This window comes from Papio anubis, chromosome 14 (genome assembly GCF_008728515.1).
Source record: "Papio anubis isolate 15944 chromosome 14, Panubis1.0, whole genome shotgun sequence".
Classification (NCBI taxonomy): Eukaryota; Metazoa; Chordata; class Mammalia; order Primates; family Cercopithecidae; genus Papio; species Papio anubis.
The window spans coordinates 31,045,446-31,071,934 of NC_044989.1; the positions used below are offsets into that span (position 1 = coordinate 31,045,446).

General features: G+C 48.4%; 2 protein-coding genes across 4 annotated transcripts in view; one reads left to right on the top strand and one right to left on the bottom strand.

Moving 5' to 3' along the window:
- CAPN14 (calpain 14) overlaps nt 1–5,972 on the bottom strand; it is a 58,792-nt gene extending 52,820 nt beyond the window's left edge. For all 3 annotated transcript variants that reach the window (XM_031655043.1, XM_031655042.1, XM_031655041.1), the window contains exon 1: nt 5,861–5,972. The gene's annotated coding sequence lies outside the window, so the exon portion shown is untranslated. The remainder of the gene's footprint in view (nt 1–5,860) is intronic.
- Nucleotides 5,973–6,221: 249 nt separating this feature from the next.
- EHD3 (EH domain containing 3) overlaps nt 6,222–26,489 on the top strand; it is a 32,890-nt gene continuing 12,622 nt past the window's right edge. Inside the window, exons 1-3 of the mRNA XM_003908473.4 lie at nt 6,222–6,905; nt 17,196–17,372; nt 22,280–22,377. Of these exons, the coding sequence (XP_003908522.1) occupies nt 6,679–6,905; nt 17,196–17,372; nt 22,280–22,377 (502 nt within the window). The 5' untranslated portion in view covers nt 6,222–6,678. The remainder of the gene's footprint in view (nt 6,906–17,195; nt 17,373–22,279; nt 22,378–26,489) is intronic.

Here is a 26,489-nt window from a genome sequence, read left to right on the forward strand (position 1 = left end):
GCCCTGAGCCCTAAGGGATGAGTGGGTGCCTACCAGGCAGAGGGTGGGGAAGGGAAGACTGAGGCTGAGGACAGGGTGTGCAAAGGAGCCCATGTGATGAGGAGTGGGAAGCACCTGTGAAGGCATGGATGCCTGCGTGGTTGCAGGCAGGTCACTCGGATGCAATCAAAGTTGGGCCAGGTTGAAAGAGGCCATGGATTCCTAGGATTGTGGACACTTGGCCCCACTTCCTGATTCTACTAACTCCCCTAGCCAGGGCTCAAACTTGTATTCCAGGTTGCTGCTACAGTTTCCATCTTCTCCCTTTACTTCTGGCCAGACTCTGGGGTTGTGGATGGGAAAGGGAAGTGTCTGTATCCATACCACCCTGAATGCACCCAATCTCATCTAATCTTGGAAGCTAAGGAGGGTTTGGCCTGGGTTAGTACCTGAGTGGGAGAAACGGAAGAGATGGAAAAGTCCTCTGTTTCATAGTGTCATCCCCAAGAACCCATAGTGAACGCCACAGACATCACTACTAACAATTATATTCCTTTGAGTTAATGAGCCATCCTCAGTTAAGACACAAATGAACTGAAAGAAGTTGCTCACTAACTTATTAGGTGCTAGCTTATTAAATAGCTTACTAAATATTACAGCTATTAAATACTAAGCTTATTCAATAGTTTATTCAACAGCTTGTTAAATAGGATGTAAGGCAGTGCCATGTAGTAGATACAAGTAATAATGATTATAATATTAAGAGCTAATATATACTGAACACTCTCAATGGACCAGGCCCTGCGCTAAGCACTTTACATGCATTGTCCCTTTAATCCTGAAAAAAAACGTGATTGCCATCTTTATTTCAGAGACCAGGGTGCTGAGGCTTGAGAGTGAAGCCACTTTCCCCAAGCTCACACAGCAAAGACATGGGGACACCGGGACTCCATCCACTGCAGGTTGTCTGACTGGGAACCCCCATGCACCTGGCAGGTGACAGAAATAGGAGGCATGTGCTGGGTTTGGAAGAGACACCTGGTGGGAGAGAGCCCTGTGGAGCCAGATGGGGCTGAAAACAAATGTTGAATGGGAGAAAAGTCGAGTTCCAGAGACACTACATGTAGCAGGATATGCTTTTTATAAAAAGTCCAAAAACACTAAACCTCAACAATATGTTCTTTCGGTTTGCATTTGTGTGTAACAGTAATTAAGAAGCAAGGGAACAATACACAGTAGATTCAGGATAGCAGGCTCCTCTAGAAAGAAGGAGAAGGGGCAGGAGACAGGATGGGGAGGAGCACATAAGTAGATGTAAATTACTGCTAATTTTTCTAGTCCTCGGTTTGAATGATGGGTTCATCAAGGGTCCATTACATAAATATGTGTTAAGTTTTTAAAAAATATAATAAAAGAGCCAGGTATAGTTTGTCTTGAACCACAATTATGAAAAAATTCCAACTTTGTACATCCAAGGATCAGATTTTTTTTAAATAAAGGATAAAAGGAATAAGAAATGAATAGCCAAGTACTCACTATCAAATTTGAGAGATAATCACCTGGCCAACATGGTGAAACCCCATCTCTACTAAAAATACAAAAATTAGCCAGGCGTGGTGGCTCATGCCTGTAGTCCCAGCTACTTCGGAGGCTGAGGCGGGCGGAGAAACTCTCGAATCCAGGAGGTAGAGGTTGCAGTAGGCCGAGATGGCACCACTGCACTCCAGCCTGGGCGACAGAGGAAAACCCTGTCTCAAAAAAAAAAAAAGAAAAGAAAGAAAAGAAAAAGAAAGAAAACAGTGTATATATAGTTGAAGCTCCTTGTGTTTTGTGTACCCATCCCCAATGCCATTTCCCTTTTTAGTCCCCAGAGAACACCTCATTCCTGACTAGTGTTTTATGTTCCTTTGCTTCTCTTTTAAAAAATTTCAATGCACACATATGCATCCATGAACAACAGATAGTGGGTTTTGCATGACCGAAAACATTAATGAAATTGTATGATTCTATGCATAATAGCCTACTTCTGGCTTTATTCACTCAACACTATATTTTGGCATCGGTAGCACCACTTTCCTCATTTTTCTCATCTGTAGAGTATGTGTTTTTTGTAACTTTTATTTCAGGTTCAGGTTCAGGTTTGTTATATAGGTAAACTTGTGTCATGGCGGTCTGTTGTACAGATTATTTCATCACCCAGGTGTTAAGTCTAGTACCCAATAGGTCTTGCTTTTTGTTCCTCTCCCTCCTCCCATCCTCCACCCTCAACTAGACCCCAGTGTGCTATATATTTTACATGAATGTGGTACAATTCATCCATTTACTCGGTGAAGGACATTTAGTTGTTTATATATTTTTGCTGCTACAAATAATGCTACCATCAACATTCTTAGACTTATCTCCCTATGCACATGTGCAAGAGTTTCTCTAGATCATGCCTTGAAATAGAATGGCAGGTCATGCACATCTTCAGCTTCATGAAGCAATGCCACATTGTTTCCCAAAGTGTTTGTGCCAGGCTGCACACCCACCAGCATTTTATGAGAGCTCCCATGGCTCTACATCCTCACCAACCTTGGTATCATCCAACTATTTCATTCTTGCCATTTTGGTGGGTATGGAGTGTTAGTGTGGTTTGGCATTTCTCTAATTACTAATGAGATGCAACATCTTTTCTTGTGTTTATAGGACATTCATGTGGCCTCTTGTAAAAGACATTTTTGTGGCTCTTGCCAAGTTTTTGTCTATTGGAATGTTTGTCTTTTTTTATCAATGTACAGGCATTCATTCTATATTCTGGATATGCTTTTGTGGGTTTTTGTGTATGGGAAATATCTTTTCACTCACTTTTTTATTTTTAGTTGAACGACAGTTTAAAATTTTGCTAGTGCTAAACTTAGTTTTTTTCATTTTCAGTTTGTACTTCTGATATCTTGTTTAAAGAATTCTTCCTGACTTTGTGGTGATACATATGCAATCTCTAAAGCAACTTCTGTAGATATCAGGTTTCCAAATTTCCTGGCTATTTGCTGTGTCGTTATTCTATTGGTCTCTGTGCCAAAACCATCTTAACCACTGCAACTTTATAATAATGTCCACTAGGGCAAGTTCTCTTCACTTAGTTGTTGACATTGCTATGTTACTGTTGTCTTCTTCTCTTCCCTGTTCTCCTTTTTCTTCCCTCCTTCCCCTTCCACCTCTCCCTCTCCTCCTCCTCCTCCTCCTTGTTCCTCTTATCTTCTTTCTTCTCCTGGAATATCTAAGCTATATTTTACTATTGCTCTATATGCTATACATTTTAGAATCACCCTGTCAATTTCCATGGAAAACCTTATTTAGATTTTGATTTCAATCATATCTCTCAACTATTGAATTTATCAATTATGTTGTAAAGAATTCACATGTTTGTGACACGGAATCTTTCCACGATGGAACATGACATGTCTCTCCCATTTATTTAGAACTTCTTTAACATCTTTCTATAAAGTTTTATCATTTTTCACATAAAGATCTTGCACATCTTTTGTTAGATTTATCCCTAGGTTTTTGTTCTTTTGAAAACGGTATCTTTTTTGAATATTATCTTTTATGACTTTTTATTGCTAGTCTACAGAAATGCTCCATTAGTTCCTTTTTTAAACAGATAGATTTCAACTACTCAACACTCAGACGGGAGTAGATGTGTCAACAGGCACTCAGCAAATTAGATATTCAGAACAGACATTCAGCAGACAATGGCATGGTTGTACTGATTACAAAATTCTTGAAATATTTCCATAATGGGGCTCCTTGATTTCTTTCCTGTCACGCTGGCCATCCTGTCCTCTCCCCGGGGACAGGCCCAGACCTCTCCAAGGTCCAGACACCACTGTATTAACACCAGGTATGGCACAGGGCTCAAGTCTTGTTCCACTGGGAAGGCCAGTGTCTGTTCTGGGTGTTTGATTCTCATACCTTGTGAGTTGTTAAATATCTTTAATATTATTTCTTAGGTTTGTATGCTGGTAGTAACTAAATACCAAGGGTGAAATATTAATCTGAGTGAATTCTCAACAAGAGGTGATCAGTTTTGGGTTTCAAGGACAGAGTCGGGAGATCTGAGATGTAACTAAGGAGATTCTATTCAGCACTGGCCTCTGATCAATCCCTCCTCCTCTGAAATCCCCGCAGCTTCACCATACTCTTCTTGAAGCTCCTGCAGGCACTTCAAATGCAACATGTTTTAGTTTAAATACATTATCTCTGTCTGCTAAATCAGCTCTCTCTGTGCCTCCCCTAATTAGTGGAAGAGCTTCTCCGATGATGTTATCCCCTATGGTAGAAAATTCAAAATCATCCTAGACTGTGCCTCACCCTGATGTCCTCTTTTTTATCACGTACCAAGATCTGACAATTCTATTCCATGAAAAAATCTTTTGAGTCTGACCTCTTCTACAATCCCATTGCTGCTGTCAAGTTTTGGAATCGTTTCCTAAATGGTCTCTTGGCCTTTGTATTAGTCTGTTTTCACACAGCTATGAAGAAATACCCAAGACTGGGTAATTTATAAAGGAAAAAGGTTTAATTAACTCACAGCTCTGCACGGCTAGGGAGGCCTCAGGAAACTTACAATCATGGCGAAAGGGGAAGCAAACACGTCCTTCACAAGGTGGCAGGAGAAAGAAGTGTGAGGGGCAAAGCGGGAAGAGACCCTTATAAAACCATCAGCTCTCACAAGAACTCACTCAGTATCATGAGAACAGCATGAAGGAAACTGTTCCCATGATCCAATCTCCTCCCACCAGCTCTGTCCCTAGACACGTGGGGATTACGGGGATTACAATTAGAGATGAGATTTATGTGGGGACACAGAGCAAAACCATATCAATCTCCAACCTCTTGCTTCTCCAGTCCCTGCCCCCGACACTGCTCTTGGCATTCCAGTCCCTGCCTGGTCCATAACCTACTCCTTCTTCATCTGCGAAAGGGAGGGTAGTGGGAGCCATCAGCCTGGGCAGGGAAGAGTGTTTTCTCACTATACTGTTTAGAATGGTGCCGATACAAAGCATGTCAACTTTCAGCCAGTTTATTATTGGGTTTAAATTCTCTACACACAATGCACTGCTTTCGCCTACACCTGAACGGTGTTCCCACTCACTCTCCTTGGTGTGATGCTGGAGATAATATGATCTGCCATGAAGGTTAAATAAAGCAATGTTCACTGAGAACTCAGCCCAGGCCCCTGTACATGCTGAGCATTTTGTTAATGTAACAATGATTAGTAATAGCATTGTTATTGGTTCCTCATCTCTGGCAAAGCCTTCCATGCTTGGCCTCCCTCACTCTCTTCCACCTTCCACTCCATACACTCCAGCTATGCCAAACAGTTTACTCTGCCTTAGACACACCAAGTTCTCCCATGTTCCTCAAGCCTTTGCAAATGCTCCTTATGCTGCTAGAATAATGAATGTCAATTCATCATTTAGGATCCAGCTTACAGTCATGCTTTCCATGAAGCCTTCCTCAAATTAGCCACACAAAAGGAGTGAATCCTCCCTATATTCCCATGGCCCTCTGCTCATGCCTCCTCTTTAAAGCCTGCCTTCACTGGAGTTCCTGGAAGGAAGAGTCTGTTCAGCACTCATCTCTGTATCCACAGTCACCAAAATTGTATCTGCCCCATAATAAATGCCCAATACTTGCAGGGATTTTGCTTGTTGGCTTGTTTTGTTTTGCTGGAATGAACGAATAAATAAAAGGGAACGATTATGACTTCACCCTAAGCCTAGCTAAAAGTTTGGGTAGTGACAGTTTTGGTCATTTTGTGGAACCTGATAGCGGATCCTTCTTTCTATGCCAAAAAAAAAAAAAAAAAAAAAAAAATTCCCAAATAGTAGAGTACCTGTTTTCCTAGGGAATTGACCTCAGCAACCGAAGGAGAGGCGATTCAATGCAGGGAGGGTGATGAACAGGTCAACTCTGTCCTCGCAGCCGTCCCTGAGAGGGCGCTGTTCCCAAATCGAAGCCCCAGAGGCGGGGACTGAGACACCGGCGCTCTCCCCCGGGACTGGGTCAGCATCCCTCTCCCCGCGCGGCCGCAGGTCTGGAGCAGAGCGCCTGCCCACAAACATGGCGGCGCCCTGCGCGGCTTCCCGTCGCCGGGACCGTGGGGCCGGCCCTGCCTTGCCAGTACTCGGGGACTTCCTCCGCGCGCCGGCTTCCTGCCCAGCTGGCATTTAAACCAGCGCCTGGGGCTGCAGGATGCTGCTGCGGATGCGGAGCTGTCCGCGGGCTGGGCAGCGTCGCCGCCTCCCCTGAGCCGCCTCGGTCCGGCAGGAGCTGAGCCGAAGCATCCCTTGCTGCACGCAGGGCAGAGCAGGCAAGGGCTGGGGGCCGATCGGGGACCCCGGCATCTGGCAGTTTCCTTGCAGGTTCGACTTTAATTTCCAAGATTGCACCCCTCCTCCTCTAGCCCAGATCATTAATCCTCCCTCCGGCCTGGGCTGCTGGATGCAGCGGCGGCCGGACTTGGTCCCAGGAGCAGGGAGAGTGCGCTCCCGGCCCTCCTAGCCGCGTGCCCGGGCCATGGTGCGGCTGAGCTCCGCGCTTGGGTGAGGCGGCGGCGCGGCTCGGAGCCCGGTGGACCGGTCCTACGGGACATCTTTCCCTGAGGAGGAGTCTTCCCCTGGGGCTGCGTGCCGGGGGCGAGCGGCGGCCGCGATGTTCAGCTGGCTGGGTACGGACGACCGCCGGAGGAAGGACCCCGAGGTTTTCCAGACGGTGAGTGAGGGGCTCAAGAAACTCTACAAGAGCAAGCTGCTGCCCTTGGAAGAGCATTACCGCTTCCACGAGTTCCACTCGCCCGCCCTGGAGGATGCCGACTTCGACAACAAGCCCATGGTTCTGCTGGTGGGCCAGTACTCCACTGGGAAGACCACCTTCATCAGGTGAGCCGGCCCAGGGTCCCGGCAGCCCACCCCGGAGCCCAGCGCCTAGTCCCTCCGGTCACTCTTGGTGCTCCACTCCTGACAGGGTACCAATGGGAAGCCTTCAGTTGAGGGCTCTGAAGATACATGTGTTTGTGCAGGCGTCAAAATCTTACCCCATAATTTTTGCTGGTCCCCCTTCCCATGCTACCCAATACCTGTACACTCTACTTGGCCCTTGGCTCTAGTGGTCAACCTGAAGTATTCAAGTGTAAAGCCATTCCTGGTCTCCCATCTTATGGATGATGAAATCGAGCCCCAGGAGGCACAATGGAAGAGCTCCTGGTCTCTGGAGCACCTCATGCTGGTGGGGATGTCTTGCATCTTCACTTTTTAGAAACACATCATTTCGGGCAAAACCTCTTCCCTTGCTTTTCAAGGGGCTTGGCACTCACGTGGGGGCCTCACAGTTGCAGCTGAGTTCTGATGGGTGCAGGCCTGGGGACGGAGGTGGCCTGGGGATGCTACTTGTCCTCCTTTTATCATTTCCTTCTCTAAAGCAGAGCTCCTGTGTATATATGTATCTTGGAGACTCGACAGAGTCCAGAAGCAGAATGTTTTTTTTTTTCTTTTCTCTTATTTGATCTTAATGGCTCGATAATAATATTAAAGACTCTTAGAGGTGGAAGGGATATTGGCATTGTCTCATCCAGTTCCTGACTTTGCAGGTGAGATAACTGAGGCGCAGAGAAGTTAAATGAATTGTGCAGAGCCATCTAAAGAGTGGGCAGCAGACCTGGGATCTAAGTCCTAGATGCATGTGAGGAGATGGTTGGCTAAACGCCTGTAACTCTGAGAGTGAGTCATCCATTCCCTTCAATTACAGAATCCTTGGGCTGGAGAGAAGCTCAAGAAGTCAATTTGTTCACCCTGCATTCAGAGAGGTCCACCAGAGGCCCTTCCTATCTTTAGATAACAGGCTTCTCTCCAGTCGTCAATCGTCCCAACTTCAAGGCCGGCCATTTTTCTTGGCCTCTTTTACAGCCATTCCAAACTGTTGAGAATGCTGTGGCCCTCTGTCTTAAGAGTCAGGCTCCCACAGACTGAGAATGGAGTTTGGTAGCCCCCCAAAGTCAAGCGTGCTCATCTCCTGCAGAGGGTTTGGAAAGCAGGGGTACCCGTGTTCCTATTCCTTGGCTGTCTTGAGCATCCACAGCATGTGAAATGCTGTGCTTTGTTTGGTGAGGAGAGCAGAAAAGTTAACAGTCTAGTTACTAATTTTCTAGGTACTAATTTTCTCTAACATCGACCTTGTAACGCAAGCCTTCTGGAAGTAGCACCATGCTAATAGGTCATGTCTAAACACAACACCACATTGAGTTTGTCCTTGTGGAGTACACAGCCTAGGGCTCAGCAGCTTTAAGAGGCCAAGTGATTTCTGAAGGAGTTTGGGAGGTGATGGGCCTGTTGGCTCTTGTATGTTTTGTATTGATAGAACTGCAAGAGGCCTTTGAGATTAATCTAATCCATTGCTTCTTAACTTTCTATCTTTAGAAAAATGTACATGCATCCCAAATTTGCATATAATGTTGGGAGTGCAAGGGCCATCTTTGGACTTTAGGGTGGGAACCCCTGATCTAAGCCATGCCCCTTGTTTTATTAAGCACCCATTGCTGCCAAAGGCACTTCAGAGCTGCCTGGGTTGTGTGCAGGGTTTCCTTTGTGAGCCCTGGCCTCCACTTGGCCCATTCATGCCTCAAGGGAAATGCAGGCCATTTGCAGATGGCCCTTGCCCTCTCAGCCTTCCCTGGCTCTCTGCACATATGGTATTTATAACCTTTCCTACATTATTTGTAGCTTCTCCTTCCTGGAGTACGATCACTGACAAGACAACATCCATGCCTTAGCATCTCCAGGGCCTCTTCCAGGGTCTCAGCTATAGGAGGTTCCCAGCAGACATTTTGCAGAATGGAAGGGAAGATGGGGAGAGGCGAGGATCCCCAAGCAGCAGACAGGTTTAAGTGCCTTTTGTCTGAGACACTCTCCCGGCTTTGCCTGAGTCATCGCTGGCTGTTAACTGGGTCTAAGAAAGTGGCAGAGTCAAATTGCCACAGATGATTCCTTATCTGAGGGAGACAGCAAGACTGGGAGAGACAGATCTCTCTTCTTTCTTATCCTCCATGTGCAATAGTTCCCTCTCCCCACCCATGTCAGCAACTGAATTTAGCTCATGCGTCAAAAGCTGTCTCCCCTTGGGGGAGTGTCAGCCAGCACTGTAGGAGGGGTCGTACCACAGGGAACCCTCCAGAACCAAATCGTGTACTTTTCTTCTTTCTCATAAAATCCAATAAACAGTTGTTTTTAATTGGAAAATATAGAAAAGAATAAATTTAAAGAAGAAAGAAAGTCACCCATAATCCCATGACTTAGGAGAAGCTATTTTGATTTACATATAAAACATTTATATATAAAGCATATAATTTATATATAAAATATATTTCCAGTATTTGTAGCTATTTTATAGCACAGTTGAGATCATGCTGTGTATGTAATTTTGTGTGCTGGCTTGTTTGTTTTTGTTTTTGTTTTTGAGATGGAGTCTCACTGTGTCACCCAGGCTGGAGTACAATGGCACAATCTCGGCTCACTGCAACCTCCGCCTCCTGTGTTCAAGCGACTCTCCTGCCTCAGCCTCCCAACTAGCTGGGGTTACAGGCGCCCGCCACCACGCCTGGCTAATTTTTGTATTTTAAGTAGAGATGGGGTTTCACCATGTTAGGCAGACTGGTCTCGAACTCCTGACCTCAGGGTATCCACCCACCTCAGCCTCCCAAAGTGCTGGGGATTACAGACGTGAGCTACTGCATCTGGCCAGTTTTTCTTACTTATAGCGTGAACATTTCCCATGTTATAAGCATTATTTGTAAGCATTATTTTTAACAACTGCATACTGTTTCACTGTTTGTATATACAATTATTCATTTAACTAATGAATAATAACTAATGAATAGCATTGTTTTTAACAGCTACATACTATATTTCATTGTGTGTATATACGAGTCTTCATTTGCTTAATCTACTTCTCTTGGATGTTTTAGGCTATTTCTAATTTTTTGTTATTGTAGAATAATTCTGAATATCTCTGTGTATAATATTTTTTCCTATATTGTGTGTGTGGTTTTTTTGGGTTTTTGTGTTTTTGTTTTTGTTTTTTGAGATTCCCAGAAGTGGAATTGCTAGGCCAAAGGTTGGGCAGAGTTTTGTTTAAATTATTTTTTAACTTTAAAATTTTTGTATTAAGAGTCATATTTGGCAGTTGTTTTCCAAGAGGGTGAGTTGACACTGCATCCCTTCCCCAGAGCGAGTGAGGCTGCTCTGGGGTGGATAAGTGCGTCCATGCCTAGGTCTCAGAAGGTCTCCTCCCCTCCCTTCTCCCATCCCTGCTTCTCGCCTTGATTCTTGTCTCCATCCCAGGCCTGAACCTGTGAGGGGCCTTTTCCTCAGAAACAAAGACTTGCCTCTTCATTCCCCCAGTTCTTGGCGTTTTGCCCCTGAGGGTCCATCTACTTTCTGTTATATGTGCTCGCCACAGGGTCTATTTCTTGTCTCAGGAAGAACACACAGAAAAGGACATTCTTCTAATAACTAATTAATGTGCTGTGATCTTTGCCTGAAATAACTTCCCTGGCCTAAGGCCCGGCAACACAGAGTAATAAAATAAACAGTAAATTGGCTTGGCGGCTGCCCTCTCCAACACAGGCTGCCTCTTTGGAGTACAGTAGCTCTGTGTCCTCTGGCCCTGGCAGCCTTTCCTCCTGCCTCTGCTATTCTTCTCCGTTTGCTATTTCTCTGCCTGGCATGCAGCCTCGAATCCCTCCTTCCTTAGACCATCTGGCCCCTGGTCACTCTTTCTTGCTGCCTACTTCTGTGGCCCCTTATTCTGCAGGTAGTGGAGGTGAGTAGCTGGCTGTTCCAGGGGCCGAGAAAGGCCTGAGTACTTCCGTGGGCCATGAGGGAGGCCTCCCGGGACCTTGGCAGAGCTGAGATAGGGGCTCTAGCGGGTTGGCTGTGGGGCCTGGGGCTGCAGAGCTAGGCTGCCCTGGGCTCCACAGGGAGGCTGGGCTGGTCTCGAGGGTTGCACGGACCTTCTATCATGTGACTTGGACTCTGAGGCATGAGCACACGGTGGGGCTGCTGGGAGTCCACCCTGAGGGCTACTGAGCTGACCCTTTCAGCTTCTCCCACTTCAGGAGACTGCGACCTCCCACCCCAAAGGCGACCTGGCATTTGCTGTGGCTGCACCAGCTCTCATCACCACCCTGACATCCCCACCCCAGACATTACAGCGCCACCGCGCTGGGAAAGATGGTTCTCCAGAAAGCCAAAGGGATAAAGTAAGAGGACCACCACCCCAGTGGACCCACTCACTGCAAAGTCCATCCTGCCAGGCACAGCCCCTGCATCGCCTTCAGCCCTGTGCACCCACCAAGGCCAGGGGATGTCCTTAGTCTGTCAGGGTTCTGATCTGCTGGCTCTCTAAAGGGGCCTGGGTGAAAATCCACCTGCTTCTTACAAGGCCTGAGTGTTACACAAGGGAGCAGAAGGCCTTAAGCCAGAGAAACTGTGTCTACGTGCCTCAGCCTGGCTTAGGGGCTGCCTTGTAAGTCAGGTGCCTGGAAGTCATCAGGAAAAACATTTACTGGGAGGAGAAAGACCTCTGGGGAAAGGTCTCCCTCCCATTCCCATTGACAGTGGGACGAAGGCCATGGAACACAGTCCAAGTCAGCAGAATCCAGCTCCACCGCTTCCTGCCCGGAGACCTGGTTAGGAAGGTCTGACAGAGGTCAGGCCACCTCCCCTTTCTGACCCGCAGTTTCCTTATCCATAAGATGCGAATAGTAATAACTCCCTCACAGCATTACTGACCGGATTCAGGGGGAGGCAGAACCAGTTTAGCACCAGCTGTGCTCCAGGCCCCGCGCATGGGGCTTTATCATTTCCTCTCCTCTCTCGAGCTGACTCTGATATGAGCTTAGACGCAGGCTCTCAGGAAGGTGCGGGAAGGCCCTTCTCCAGCACGAAGGGGAGGGCTGGAGAAGAGGCACGTCGCTGAGCTCTGGGGATGGTGCCCAGTAGTGCCCTGGGCGGGCTGGCCTGTCGCAAGGAGGCTGGACTCTCTGGCCACCAGATTCTCCTTCGTGCTGGAATTCCTTCATCACGTGGCTGAGGGTGCTTTCGACAGGGCCAGTTATAGCTGCTCCAGGGAACACGGAGCTGACTCATGCCTCAACTTGGCTGTGGAGTCTCCCATCCACTTCCTCGCTTGTGTCTATGGGGTGTGTTACAGTCTCCCTCAAACCCACGAGGCCGACAGGGCGAGTATTATCATCCTGGACTCAGTCTGTCCTGTCTCCCCTCATTCTCATGTGTCCCTGTCTCTGCTGTTCCCACCCTGGCCTGAATTAACTTTTCTTTTTTTACACGGCTGTGGGAACGTTTTCTCCTGGCAACAGAGGCAATCTGTATCGCTCCCCATAAAGAATCAGTGCATGAGATTCCTCAATAGATTTTTCCTTTCTGGACACAGTGGTGGCTTTGTTACAGGGGCACCCGCTGCTGTAAGCCATACCCAAATGTCCCTGAGAATTTACCCCACCCGACTGTGCTGCCTGGACTTGCTGGTGGCCTCATTAGACTCAGTGTTTCCCCAGACCCATATGTGGCCAGCAAGTTTTGGGTCATGCGGGTTTAGCAGGACAAACCCCAGACCCTTGCCTGACCACCTCAGGCTGCGGTCCTGTAACTTCTCCGGAAGCCACCCTGTTAGGCTGGGAAGCCTTCGCTCGTCTGCTGAGAACACCACGTCCCTCTCAGGGGTGGAATTTGAGATGCCTGTGTGAGGACGATCCTTCATCACTGCTGTTTGGCCCTGTTCATTCTGGGCATTTTTGAGGCTGCCTCAGAATGGTTCTTTTCAGCCCTCTCTGTTTCAGCTGTCCCTGGAGCCTTTGTTGATCCCTACTTCCCGCAATCCACTGTTGCTGCTCCCTTGCAGAGCCCTGCTTAGGGCTTCTCATCCACACACTCACTAGGTCAGCTGCCCGGGCAAGCAAAGATAAATGGGGTTTCCCAATCAGGGTGGAATCTTTCTCATGAAGGATAATCTTGCCCGACTGTTTGTAAATCCAAAAGTGTCCTTTTAGAGCCCTTGGGGCCAGGGACCTGCTCTGATCACGTGATAGCAGCAGCTTTGGGATGCCACACCCCAGTCACTGAAGCCAAGCAGGGAACCCCACAGCTGATATTTATAGAGATGAGTACACTCCTGCGTTTGCAGGCCTCAAAGCCTCACCTCCCCTCCAAGGCCTGGCCCTGCCTGCCTCCTGCCAAACCATATTTCTTTGTGGCCTTCTTGTCCCATTCATTGTTCTAAAAGGGAGCTCAACCCTTTTGGCCTGTCCCTAAAGATGGCTGCATTTCCTGGTCAAGGCAGGAAAGGAGAGTGAGTGAAGTGGTTAGGAGCATGAACGCAAATCCAAGTGCCAGGTTCAAATCCTAGCCCTGTTACTATTTACTGAGTGCATCACCTGGGGCACATCATTAAACCTTTATCTCCTCCTTCTTCAAATGGAATGATAATCTAGGTAATTTAAGGTACTGGTTAAAAGCTTAACTTCTGCAATGAATTTAATCCTCAGAACACCCTGTGAGATAGGTTTTCTTATTAGGTCCATTTGATGAGGAAGAGCATAGTGCTGACATCATAGTATATGGGAAGGTGAAATGAGATAATCCATGGAAAATTTAGAATAACATCCAGCACATCGCAGGTGCTCAGTCAGTTTGAACGATTACCCGCCATGTTATGGAGGGAGGTACTGAGGTTCCCTGAGTTAAGTACCCCCTGAAGAGCATAGCCCTCAAGGTTAGAGGAAGCAGGTTGACTGGCCCCAGGCCACTGAGATTCCCAGCTTCTCCCAGGAGGCCCTGAAGGAGAAGGTATTCTGAGAAGGCAGGAAGTGCTAGCCAAGGGTACAGCTGTTAGGATTCACTCTCATCACAACCTCGGTGCCAGCTTTCAGAGGGATCCTCTGACCAGAGGAAATCCTCCCCTCACACTCCGATCACTGAGCTGGGATCTGGAGGGATGAGGGGCTTCCCAAGACAACCTGAAAGCCACCTGTGCCCTGTGTGGCAGGTGGCCTTTGGACAGGAGGGCTCCAACTCTCAGCGGATCAGCAGCTTCCTCCAGGGCTGGCTGCCGAGGCTCCCCCTTGGGGACGGAGCCCATAGCAACCTGACTTTAACTACCATGGAACCGCAGAGTGAATTCACAGCTCAGAACGCTGCTCAGAGGCACAAATGGGATGTTGATGAGTGGGAGGAAGCCCTGGCGAGCCCCCTTGGCCACCACCCCTCTGTGCAGACCAGGCCTGCTGCTGCAGTCCACCTGCGCTGGCCCGCCTTAGGGAGTCACAGGATGGGCAGAGAGCGAGGGCATGGGCCCTGGAGATGTGGCCTCTGGTACTAGCTCTGCCCTGTTGGCCTGTGGGACCTTATCAGCTCGCTGGGCAGTGGTTTCCTCAGGGTAGAAGACAGTTGAAGAATGAAGGATTTGGTCAGACTGATGTGCGTGTGGATTCCAGCTCTGTTACTAGCTGTTTAACTTTAAGAAGCCATGTAACCCTTCTAATCCTCAGTTTCCTCAGTGCCTGCCTATCTATAGGGCTCCTGTGAGAACCAAAGGAGATGCTGTTGTCAAAACATTTAGCATAATGTGTGACACGTGGAAAGGCTATGGAACGTCAGCAGTTATTTCAGTCAAATGAAAGGCTGGGTCCAGAGCAGGTTACCAACACTGGCTGGACCTAGAATCAGCTGGGTAGCTTGGAGAAGTAGCAGTGTCCAGGGCCCTACTCCTGATAGAGAGAGAGAGGGGACTTTGGGCTCTCACCGCACAGGCCCGGAAAAGAGCAGAGAGTCACCTACCTTCCCGGGCCACAGCCAGAAGCTCAGAGGAATAGTCCGCTCACCATCCCCCTGTCCTTTCAGGAGTGGCCACCAACGAGGGGCAGAGCTGTGTGGGTGTGAGTGACACAGATGGGCACCACCCAGAAATGCATCCTTCAGGCAGCAGATCAGGGACAGACTTTTAGAACAGGAGGCACCTGTTCTATCACCTTGTTTAGCCTCTTAAAGGGAACGGAGGATGGGGCCCAGAGAGGGAAGGGGGCCTCCCTGAGGCTGCACAGTGAGTGAACAGGACCAGATCTTGGACCTCTGGCCCCCTCCTGGCCCACACTAAAGGACAGAAAGAGAACATGTTAAAAACCATTCCATAAAAATAAACAAACCCCCTTCCTCTTCTTCGCCTGTCTGGTTGGGATAATGTGTAAACTCCCCTACTGCCATTTGTCTTCCATCTAGGAAGAATTGAAACAGTTGAAAGTTATTTGTAAAATTGTAAATGGTCAGCAATGTGGCCGTTAAATTAGCCAGTAGTAACCCATTCTACGTTGTCATTAGGAGGAATAGAATAGATCTGTCCTGCTATGTCCTAAACATATTAAGCATAAAAAGAAACACGTGCATTGATAATATCCATGTCATCACAGGATCTGTACATTCCTGCTTGTGCACATTACAACATCCTTCATGGTTACAAAGCATGCACGCGTTGTGGGGAGGGGTGTGTGTGTGGGTGTTGGGTGCGGAAGGAAGGCATTGACAGATAAAAGGTAACTTTTTGACACCTATTTAGGTAGTGCAGGTGAAAAACCAAACACATGTTTTAAAACATAGCACAATTATAATCTCTGTCTGGGAATCCCACCATATACTATACTTTTGTAATGAAATTGCCTAATACCCAAGGGCACAAGGGAGGACTCATTTGTTGAACATATCTGTTTTTGCCAGGTGCTATACAAGGCATTTTGAATGTAGTCTCTTCTTTGAAAGTTGGAATTAAATGGGTAATGACAAGAAAAATAGAATGAAAGGTGTGCAGGTTGCTTCTGTGCTAAAAAATAAGATCAGGTGGCTAGGCACAGTGGCTCATGCCTGTAATCCCAGTACTTTGGGATAGGCCAAAGCAGGTGGATCACCTGAGGTCAGAAGTTCAGGACCAGCCTGGCCAACATGGGGAAACCCCATCTCTACTAAAAATACAAAAAAATTAGCCAAGCATGGTGGCAGGCACCTGTAATTCTAGCTACTCCGGAGGCTGAGGCAGGTGACTCATTTGAACCTGGGAGGTGGAGGTTGTAGTGAGCTGAGAACACACCACTGCACTCCAGCCTGGGCAACAGAGTAACACTCCATCTCAACAAAATAAATAAATAAGATCATAAATGTGTAGATCTGTGTGAACACTTAATAACATAGTACTTGTGAGCATGGGACATTTCTGGAAGGATACAGGATACAAAATACAGATACTAGAGGTGTAGGATAGGATGGAGATTCATTATTCTTTTCCTTTCTTTCTTTCTTTTTTTTTTTTTTTTTGAGATAGAGTTTCACTCTTGTTGCCCAGGCTGTAGTGCAGTGGCATGATCTTGGCTCACTGCAACCTCTGCCTCCTGGGTTCAAATGATTCTCCTGCCTCAGCTTCCCTAGTAGCTGGGATTACAAGCTCCTGCCACCACGCCCAGCTAATTTTTGTATTTTTAGTAGAGACAGGGTTTCACCATGTTGGCCAGGCTGGTCTTGAACTCCTGACCTTATGATCCGCCTGCCTCGGCCTCCCAAAGTGCTGAGATTATAGGCGTGAGCCACCGTGCCTAGCCAGAGATTCATTTTTCATAGTATACCTTTTATATTGTTTGTGTTTTATATCACATATGAGCTATTTTTATATTAAAGAACTAACCAGTTAAATAAAGACCTATGAAAAGCCAGCAGAGTCTATGGAAAGTTTAGTTCTAACCATGCCTTTGTGTGGGTACTTCAGCAGGTTACCTTCAGTTATGGAGTCTGTAATACTCTGTGTAAGAATCATTTCAATCCATGCTTTGTTTCTGAGCCTAAACCTTGCTCCTTCCACGCCCGCCCACGAGCCCCCAACTGATTGAGAAAGGGAAAAAGATAAGGACCAAAAAACAGAATATTTTAAGTTCAGCTGAAATTCCACCTGCTCTACAAAGTTCTTTGGACTCATTATCTAACAGGCATTTCTCCCGGCCATGAGATCTTGCTGCTGTGGCTCTGCCCTCCCCTCTGACTTGCATGTTGTCTGCCTTATAGTAGACATGCCGTGTTGATCTTTGAGCAAAATGCCTGCATTAGGACTGTGCTCCTTCTTGCTAGGTACCTGCTGGAACAGGACTTCCCAGGCATGAGGATTGGGCCCGAGCCCACCACAGACTCCTTCATTGCGGTGATGCAGGGAGACATGGAGGGGATCATCCCTGGGAACGCCCTGGTGGTGGATCCCAAGAAACCCTTCAGGAAACTCAACGCCTTTGGCAACGCCTTCTTGAACAGGTGAGTGTGGAGGGGAACACAACGCTTTCGGGTGCTGTCTTTTCTTCTTCTTGGAGTATGGGGGGTGAAAGAACAATAGGCAGGGTCTTGGGAGGCTTGGTGCCTAGAGTCTCCTGTCAATCTTTCCATACCTAGAATTGTCCCTTGCTTGCTGAGAGTGTAACTGAGTCAGTTGTGAGATGCAGCAGCTGCAAATGCTGGGCTGATTCCTCCTTCTCAGGGAGCAAGGAAGGATACAGCATTGACTTAGGTCACATTCCCCTACCCTGCACCTACCCCTAGTAAAAGTGGAGGAGGATGCTCCATGTAGTTCCCAGCATTTGCCTAAACGTGCAGTGGCTGGGATTTGCATCCAACTGGAAGGAGGCAGACGAAGGTTCTCTTCTGTTCACGGATATTGTTTCTACCTGGTGGGAAGAACCCCGGACTTCACAGGGAAGCCTTGGGTTTGAGCACTGACTCTTCTACTAAATTAAATGAGCTTGCACAGGTCACCTCTCTTGCCCCAGGACAAGTTCAGCCTTGCAGATACCAAGATCATCATGATGATTTGAATGGAGAAAACTCTAGGAATGCTTGGCAAACTAATCTGGGCCTTCGCATTAATTGTTCTGTTTAACCAGAATGCAGGCTGATCCCCTGCTCACGCTTATTACACTTATAAATCCAGTTTCACATGTGCATGGTAAACACTTTGAAAATAATTTTAAAACTCCTTTTTCTACTTGGAGGTGTTTAGAGTAGAGGTAATGAATACAGGCTTTGCCTTCAGATAGACCTGGGTTCAAATCCTGCCTAATACTGTGGCTCTTGAACAAGTTACAAACCTTCTTTGTTTCTTATTTTTCCCATCTGTAAAATAGGATAATAGGAGTTAAAGGAGAAATAAGTGGGACAGTGAACAGAAAACACTTCGTGCCTGGCACATAGTAACCAACAGGTTAGTTAGTGATAGTGTTATGTCTTGTTTCATTTGATTCCTTAATTGTTTAGTGAATGGAATAGGCATCTGCTGTGGCCATTTTTCAGTTGTGGAAGGTGAGGCTCATTGCCCAAAGGATTCTCGATGTCTCTTATTCCAAATATATATACGTATATATATATATATTTTGTTTGTTTGTTTGTTTTGGTGAGACGGAGTTTCACTCTTGTTGCCCAAGCTGGAGTGCAATGGCGTGATCTCGGCTCATCGCAACCTCTGCCTCCCAGATTCAAGCAATTCTCCTGCCTCAGCCTCCTGAGTAGCTGGGATTACAGGCATGTGCCACCACACCTGACTAATTTTGTATTTTTTTTTTTTTTAATAGAGACAGGGTTTCTCCATGTTGGTCAGGCTGGTCTCAAACTCCCAACCTCAGGTGATCCACCTGCCTTAGCCTCCCAAAGTGCTGGGATTACAGGCGTGAGCCACCGTGCCCAGCTCCAAATAATATTTTTTATAAACCTATGAACTTGTTTCGGACCTTTCTTACAGTGGTAGGGAGTCAATAACAGTCTGAGACAGGGACAGGGAAACAACCACATGAATGAAATGTGAAATTGTGAGTGGCCAAGGTGTGCACCCAGAGTAGGGAGCAGAGGAAGGGCCATGCTGAGAAATCTCGGGAACTTGGCCTGGCAGAGAGGCCCAGGCATGGGGTTTGGTTTATGTTGGGAATGAAGCTAAGGTCCGTTTAGGAAGAATGAGGAGGTCGTGGTGGTAAGGTGTAGTGGGGCAGGCGTCCTGGAATCCAGGGGTGTCTCTCATACCTGGGAATGAAGCTGAGGTCAGTTTAGGAAGAATGAGGAGGTCGTGGTGGTAAGGTGCAGTGGGGCAGGCGTCCTGGAATCCAGGGGTGTCTCTCATACCTGGAACTGAGTAAGGAGGTCCTGGATGCCCAAAATGCTAAAATGCAGAAATGGAGGGGGTGGGATGAGCATGATTCAGGAGAATGAATTGCCAGAGCTGAAGAGAAACAGGGATATCTGAGCAAGAGGGTAGGCGATGAATTTGATTTTGGACAGGTTGAGTTTGCAATGCTGGTGAGTCAGCTGAGGAGCATCGTCCTATCTGAAGGCAGAGAGGAGGAGCTAGACCCCAGGGGAGAGGAGGGAAAAGCCGGGGAGAGACAAGAGGAAACTGGGCTCATCACAAGAGAGGAGTACAGGTTTAGTGAATAATGCCATTTTGGGATAATTGTGCTTATAATGATATAGCGTACTGTATTATATGTAATAGCGTGTAGCCTATTATGATAACAGAATTTAAGAGATTGCCATCATATGCTGGGTGTATTCCTGAAAGCTGAGTGCCCTTATGTCATTAATCAAACCCAGCAAGTCTCATTAACTCCATTGTTAAATTTATTGAAACCAGGAGGTGTGGGTGAGGTTGGGTGGGGGTGGTTTACTTTAAGTAAAGACACCTCTTTCAATATTATTATCTTCATCTAGAAAGTGATAAAATTTAAATTGCCATAATCTAATCCTGCAAATGTTGTGTGAAGAAAATTTGAGAGAGAAAGGAAAAAATATATAATTCTTTTTATACAGTGGTTACTTTTTTTTTTTTTTTTTCTGTCGCCCAGGCTGAAGTGCAGTGGCGTGATCTCAGCTCACTGTAGCCTCCGCCTCCTGGGTTCAAGCAATTTGCCCACCTCAGCCTCCTGAATAGCTGGGGTTACAGGCATGTGCCACCACGCCCGGCTAATTTTTGTACTTTTAATAGAGACAGGGTTTCACCATGTTGGCCAGGCTGGTCACGAACTCCTGGCCTCAAGTGATCCACCCACCTTGGCCTCCCAAAGTGCTGGGTTTACAGGTGTGAGCCTGTAACCGGCTTACAGTGGTTCCATTTAGGGAGTGGAATTGAGCAGGGCAGAAAGGTGGAGAAGAGGAACACCTTCCTATTTCATTTTATGCCTTGCTGGACCATGTTTTGGTTGGTTTTGTTTGTTTGTTTTTTACCATGTGCATGTATTTTACAAAAAAAAAGTATAAAGAAAATATGTAGGAAGGTGTTGTGAAACAAATAACATGCACACAAAAGGTGATACTATTAAGGGGTCAGGAATCTCTCTCTATATTTGTGATTTCAGTGAATAAAATGAAGGTGACTCAGGCAAGATCCTGCATTTCCAGAGTGACCTCGTGTCTGGCCTGCAGAGCAGACATTGACAAGGAAAGAAATGTGGCCACAGGAGGGGCTGTGTCTCCTGCCTCCCTCCCAGGTGCCTTGCTAAGGGATAGAATTCATGTTTTATTTCAACAGACACCAGGCCCCTAGCGGCCTTGGGCTCTGTTTTGTGGGGGAATGTAAGGCTGATACAGTTCAGTGGACACAGGCTTGGAGAGAGCCAATGAAACCCAGGCAAGAGGAAGAGCAGGGCTGACAAGGCCTTTGTGGGAAAGTTGCCATTTGACCCTGACGTTAATGGGTGAAGTGACACCAAAAATGTAAAAAAAAAGAGGACATTTCCAGCAGAAAATACTGAAGAGAGAAAGAGAGAGAAAATATGCATCGCCAGAGAAGAATGATGAAAGAATGTGGCTTCCTGCAGGCACCTGTGAAATCGTGAGGTTCTGAGATTTTCTCCAGGAGCACGCAGCAGCTAAAGTGGTGGATGTTTAGGTTGGCTGGGGGTCTGCCAGGCATGTCCATTGAAACGACAGCAGGGATGATGGGAGCCCTCTAGCACGTGCCACCGGCTTCACTGCAGTCCGCACAAGGTGCTGCACCTTTTAGATTTCCAGGTTCCTGTCTCTGCGCTGCTGAGTGGTCTTATTTCACACTCCTTGTTTGCTCCCCTTCCCTCGCTTCTCTTGAATGACACTTGACTGCTATCCTAATAGAGATGTTTGGCCTTTAGATGTCCAGATAAATGTTCCTGGGTGGTTCCCATTCTTCAAGGCCAGCTCCAGTGCCTACTCCTCCAGGAAGCCCTCCCTGGAAGCCATTTCTCTGCCTTGAATTTTCCAAACACTTCATCTGACTTCTCTCAGGGTGCTGGTCCCATTGCACTGTGTATTCTGGTTGTCCATGTATAGGCCTCCTGTCCTGCACCAGGCTGTGCTCGTTGGAGACAGGGATCGAGTTTTGGACATCTTAGTGTCCCCCACAGCAGGACTTGGCAAGCATGAACCATGGCTGCCTCACAATCATCCAGGGAGCTTCCTCAAAGCATAGATCCTGAGTGAGATCTACTTTTGGGGCTGGGATTCTGGCCTGCCTCCTGGGAGTCTGCATTTTAAGCCAGCCAGGCTTGTCATCCTCTGGCCTGCTATCTTGTACAGAGTAGGGCTTCAGTTACTGTTGAATGATACTCTATGTACAAATGAGGACATATACAGGGAAGCACAGCCACTTTGCCCACGAGGATCAAATCAGAAGGAGGATCCTCAGACCCTGACTCTGTGCAGTGATGGCTTGGGACAGATCCGTGAAGTCCCTCCTGCCCTGCTAGTCCCTTGGGGCTCATATGAAGACCAGGCAGGGTGTCTTCTCATTGTTTATCTAAAAAAGCTGAGGTTCCTAGAAAGGGCCAAGCTAAGTGGAGTTACTCAAGGCAGGGAGATAGCTGACCAAGGACAAACTAAGGACTTGGGGCCATAAGAATTAGACCCAGGCTTGGATCACACATGAAGATGGGATGTCGCTATGGAATAGCCCTGCTGGTCACAAAGCATTTTACCAAACACACCCGGGTGCAGGGCACTCTAACACTGGATGTGGGGAGAGGCAGGAGAACTGGGGTTCAGCCCTGGATCAGCTGTCAGCCACGCCCTGAGCTGGGCAAGCCCGTGGTGAACTGAACGTTTCAGGATGCACCTGCAGCTCACCTGAGAGAGACAAGACAGGTGGTTGGAGTCATGGGGCTGGGTCACAAAAGGCGGGCAAGTACTCACCCAGGTTTCCTCTGCCCATGCAGATTCGTGTGTGCCCAGCTACCCAACCCTGTGCTGGAGAGCATCAGCGTCATCGACACACCAGGGATCCTCTCCGGGGAGAAGCAGAGGATCAGCCGGGGTAAGCAGCCTGCCTGAGGGGTGTTGGCTATGGGCTCCATGGTTCTGGCATGTTCACTCTCTTACATACCAGAAGAGAAGCACCCAGGGCTATGCTGTACCTTGGCGAGCCGGCACTTCTCCTGTGCTGTATGGGATCATTTTACCTGGGGCAGTCCTAGGCAGGGGTCGGGAGAGGAATTCGGGTCCGCTGTAGCTCAGGAGACAGCTGGCCTCAGTCTTCTCATCTGTAAAATGAAGACATCAATATCAGCCTCACCTCATTGGGTTTATTCATGCTACAAGAGGCACCTTCTATGGCCCTGACCCTGGCTTGCTTCTTAAGTTCCTGGGGAGCTCGCAGCTCTGCAGGGCAGCCAAAGGCATACAGAGAAATTCAGCTCAATGGTGTCAGTGCTCTGGGTCAGAAGAGGAGGGAATCAGGTAGTGAAAGCACTTCGAAAACTGTTCACTCCAGAAAAACACGGGGTAATTGCTCATTAAAGGAGGTTGCCTGGTGTGGTGATTAGAAGACAGAACTCTGGAGTCAGGCTGGCAGGGTTCTAAGCCTGCCTCTGCCACTTCCTGGCACAGTGATCCTCGGCAGGTTTCTTTATTTCAGTTACTTTATCAGAAAAATGGTGTGGGGTGGCGGGGGCGGGTGGGGTGGGAATAGTACTGTCCATCTTATGGAGTTGTTTGAAGATTAAAGAAATGCTTTGGATGAAAAGCCTTTTCTGGCTGGCACATAGCAAGCACCTAGTAACCATGAGGTATTATAGATCATCATCATCATCATCGTTGTTTTCTTTTCTTTTTTTTTTTTGAAACAGAGTCTCACTCTGTTGTCAGGCTGGAGTGCAGTGGCGCGATCTCGGCTCACCGTAACCTCTGCCTCCTGGGTTCAAGCGATTCTCCTGTCTCAGCCTCCCGAGTAGCTGGGATTACAGGCATGCGCCACCACACCCAGCTAATTTTTTGTATTTTTAGTAGAGATGGAATTTTACCATGTTGGCCAGAATGGTCTCGATCTGACCTTGTGATCTGCCCACCTTGGCCTCCCAAAGTGCTGGGATTACAGTCAGGAACCACCGCACCCGGCCTGTTTTCTTTTTTCTAACTCTAAAATGCTACACAGATGCTGTCAAAAGCTAAAAACAACTGCTCTGGGCCGCCACCCCCAGCCTGTCCTGCCACAGTTTGCTGAGTGTCCTGCATAGCCCCCTACCCTTTCTGTGCCATGTGTTGTATCTCTGACAAGAAAATCAGATGATGCCACGTCCACGCCAGTATTGGAGCTATTTGCCAGGGCTGGAGCCACATCAGTACTCGGAAGTCAGACTCTGGGTAAGGGAGGGGTTTGAACCGCTGGGGATCTCTGGGAAGCAGCTAGAACTCTTGCCTGAATGGACCTAGGTAGGTGACTGACTGCATGTGCCTTTACCCTCTGTGCTTTGTGGCTCCGGCTGGGACACAGATCCACCCTGCCCATGTCGGTGCCACCATAGTGGGTCCCAGAAACCTTTGCTCTTTTTGCAAGAGCATGGCCTGCCCAGGCCAGCACTGCTCACCCCAGACTCCTCAGAGGAGAGGTCACAGCCTCATGGTGTGACAGGCCAGTGCTCCTGCAGCTGTGTATTGACGAGACCCAAGTGATGCAGGCCCTTGGCCCAGGTGCAGGCCACTAGTGCCAGACCTGGGCTTCTGTCCAGTGCCCTTGTGAGCTGCCTTGGTGTCCTCTCTGCAGAGAGCAGCTCTTTTCTGATGAGGGCAGGCACGTGATGCAGGGCCAGGCTCGGCTCTTTGGGGCTACACTATGGCTGTGTGTGAGCTACCAAGCCTGCCCTGGCTGGGAGTGCAGAGGGAAGACAGTGAGAGAGGCTCTCCAGGTCAGCAGCCTGCTCAAGGGCCAGGTTAACCCCAGTCAGGCCTCCAGGGAAGACACAGCCTGGAGTCCTCATCCTGTCGCAGGTGGGAGGGAGAGGGAAGGCTGAACATCCTGAGCAGGAGAGCCCTGCCCTGCCTCCTCACCACCTCTTGCTTTGCTTAGGAGGTGAGACCTAGGAAGAAGAGGGGAAATGAAGCGGCTGAGTCAGGAGGGACTTGGGAAACTGTATTAGCAGTTCCTGTAATTGGTGGCCTGTGAATTCTGGGACATCACAGTGTACCCTGGGAAGACTTGATCCCCTGGCTCCCTGTCTTTGGGCTGTATGGTGGAGGTGATAGGGAACTGGAACCCCTGGCCTGGGAAAATAGGAATGTGTGAGCCTCCCTCCTTCCAGCCCCCACGCACGCTGTAAGCACCTGGCTCCCTGTTCAGGGCCCTGTGGAGGGAAGCACGGGTGGTTTCTCTGTCTTGCTTTGGTTTGTTTCCCTGAGCACCCCCCTTCCCCTAATCTACCTATTCCCATCCGGAAGTGGTTCATCTGGGGTTCACCCTGCACTTAGGACTGAAAGGGATTTGCTGTTTCACTCAGGCAGCTCAGGACTCCTCCAGGAAGGCTGAGGAAAGCCATCCCTTCCCAGGGTGAACTCCCTGGGGGATGTGCACATGTACACCTGCAAGGCCGGTGCAGCCTGACCAGCAGGTCCAGAGAGGACTCCAGCCTCTGCGGTTTCCAAGGACATGTACTAGGAGTTCAGAGTTCTGCGCTTTAGAACCTCTGTGTGTCTCAACAGGTCACATTTTCAGGGTCCCCATGTGTAACAAGGGGTAATGATATGCATCCCACAGCCTTCTTGTGAGGTCCATAGACCATATGAAAACACAGGCCATAGCCCTGGGTCTGGATCACCATGAGCTACCTTCCTTCCTCCCTCCTTGTCAGTTGGCCCTACCTATCATACAATCCCAGAGTAATCTGTGTGAATGGTTCCCCTTGCAGTTGTGCAGTGCACAGCCTGTGCACTTATTTGTGGCAGGCTGGTTCCCAGGGACTCCTGCCTTCCTCAGTTCTTATCCTATTCCCTTCTTTTCCTATTTCTGCTTTTTTTTTTGACTGTCTCCAGGCTGGAGTGCAGTGGAGCAATCTCGGCTCACTGCAACCTCCGCCTCTCGAGTTCAAGCGATTCTCCTGCCTCAGCCTCCTGAGTAGCTGGGACTACAGGTGTGCGCCACCACACCCAGCTAATTTTTGTATTTTTAGTAGAGACGGGGTTTCACTACCTCTCTTCCTGCCTTTGTCTTTGGATCTCAGTGACTGCCTTAAGCAAATTAGGTCCTTGGTGTTCTTGCCTGCACTTCCTGATGCCTCCCACCCCACATTGACTAAGCGCCAGGTCCCCCTACCTCTGGGAGAAGTGATGGGCCCAGGAGTGGCTTTGCAGGCCAGTTTGTTTTCTGCTTTCCTGCGTCCAGACTGTAAATGCAGCTGCTGGCAAAAGCAGCCTGTGTTAAAAACAAGAACTAGGAACTGGGCTGCTGGTGCCTGGGGCGGTGCTGACCTCAGCACCCTGAGGAGACCAGGACAGTTGGGGGAAGGGCATCAGACACCCTCAGTTATCTGTGGTACCCCAAACGAGGAAAGTTTCCAGGGTGCAGAGCCCCACCCCTTTCTTTCTCACAATTGGCCTTAGAACACATGGTTCCAGTTTAAACTGACACACATAGACCCTCCCCTGCCCATACCTCCATTTACACACACACCCACACTCACACATGCACACACACTCCTCACACATACCCCGCACATATACACAACTCCCGTCTTCCCCACAGCACCACCCCCCAATGCACACACACACACACAAATGTGTGCACAGAACCAAAGTTGCTTTCTCATGCCTTCTTGCCTGGGGCTCCAAGAGCTCTGGGTTTGGCCACAGAGCAAACTGGGTGCTTCTCGTCTTACTCCAGCCAGCCCAGGCTAGGACCAGACACCCTTGCTCCCTGGGATAGTCCGGCCAATTATGTCCTGCACGAGGGCGTCTAGAGCCTGAACTTCAGCCCACCTTCTGCTCACTGAGCCTCATACCTGGCGCAGGGCTGTGTCTCAGCAGATAAAAAGGGGCATGGTTATCAAGTCGGCACAGAGGCCCCAACTGGCCACGTTAGACTGCCTGTTCTGCAAAGTGAGCTGCTTCTAAGGTCTCCAAGACCTCAGGCTTCACAGGAAGGAGCATTCAGGCCCCAGG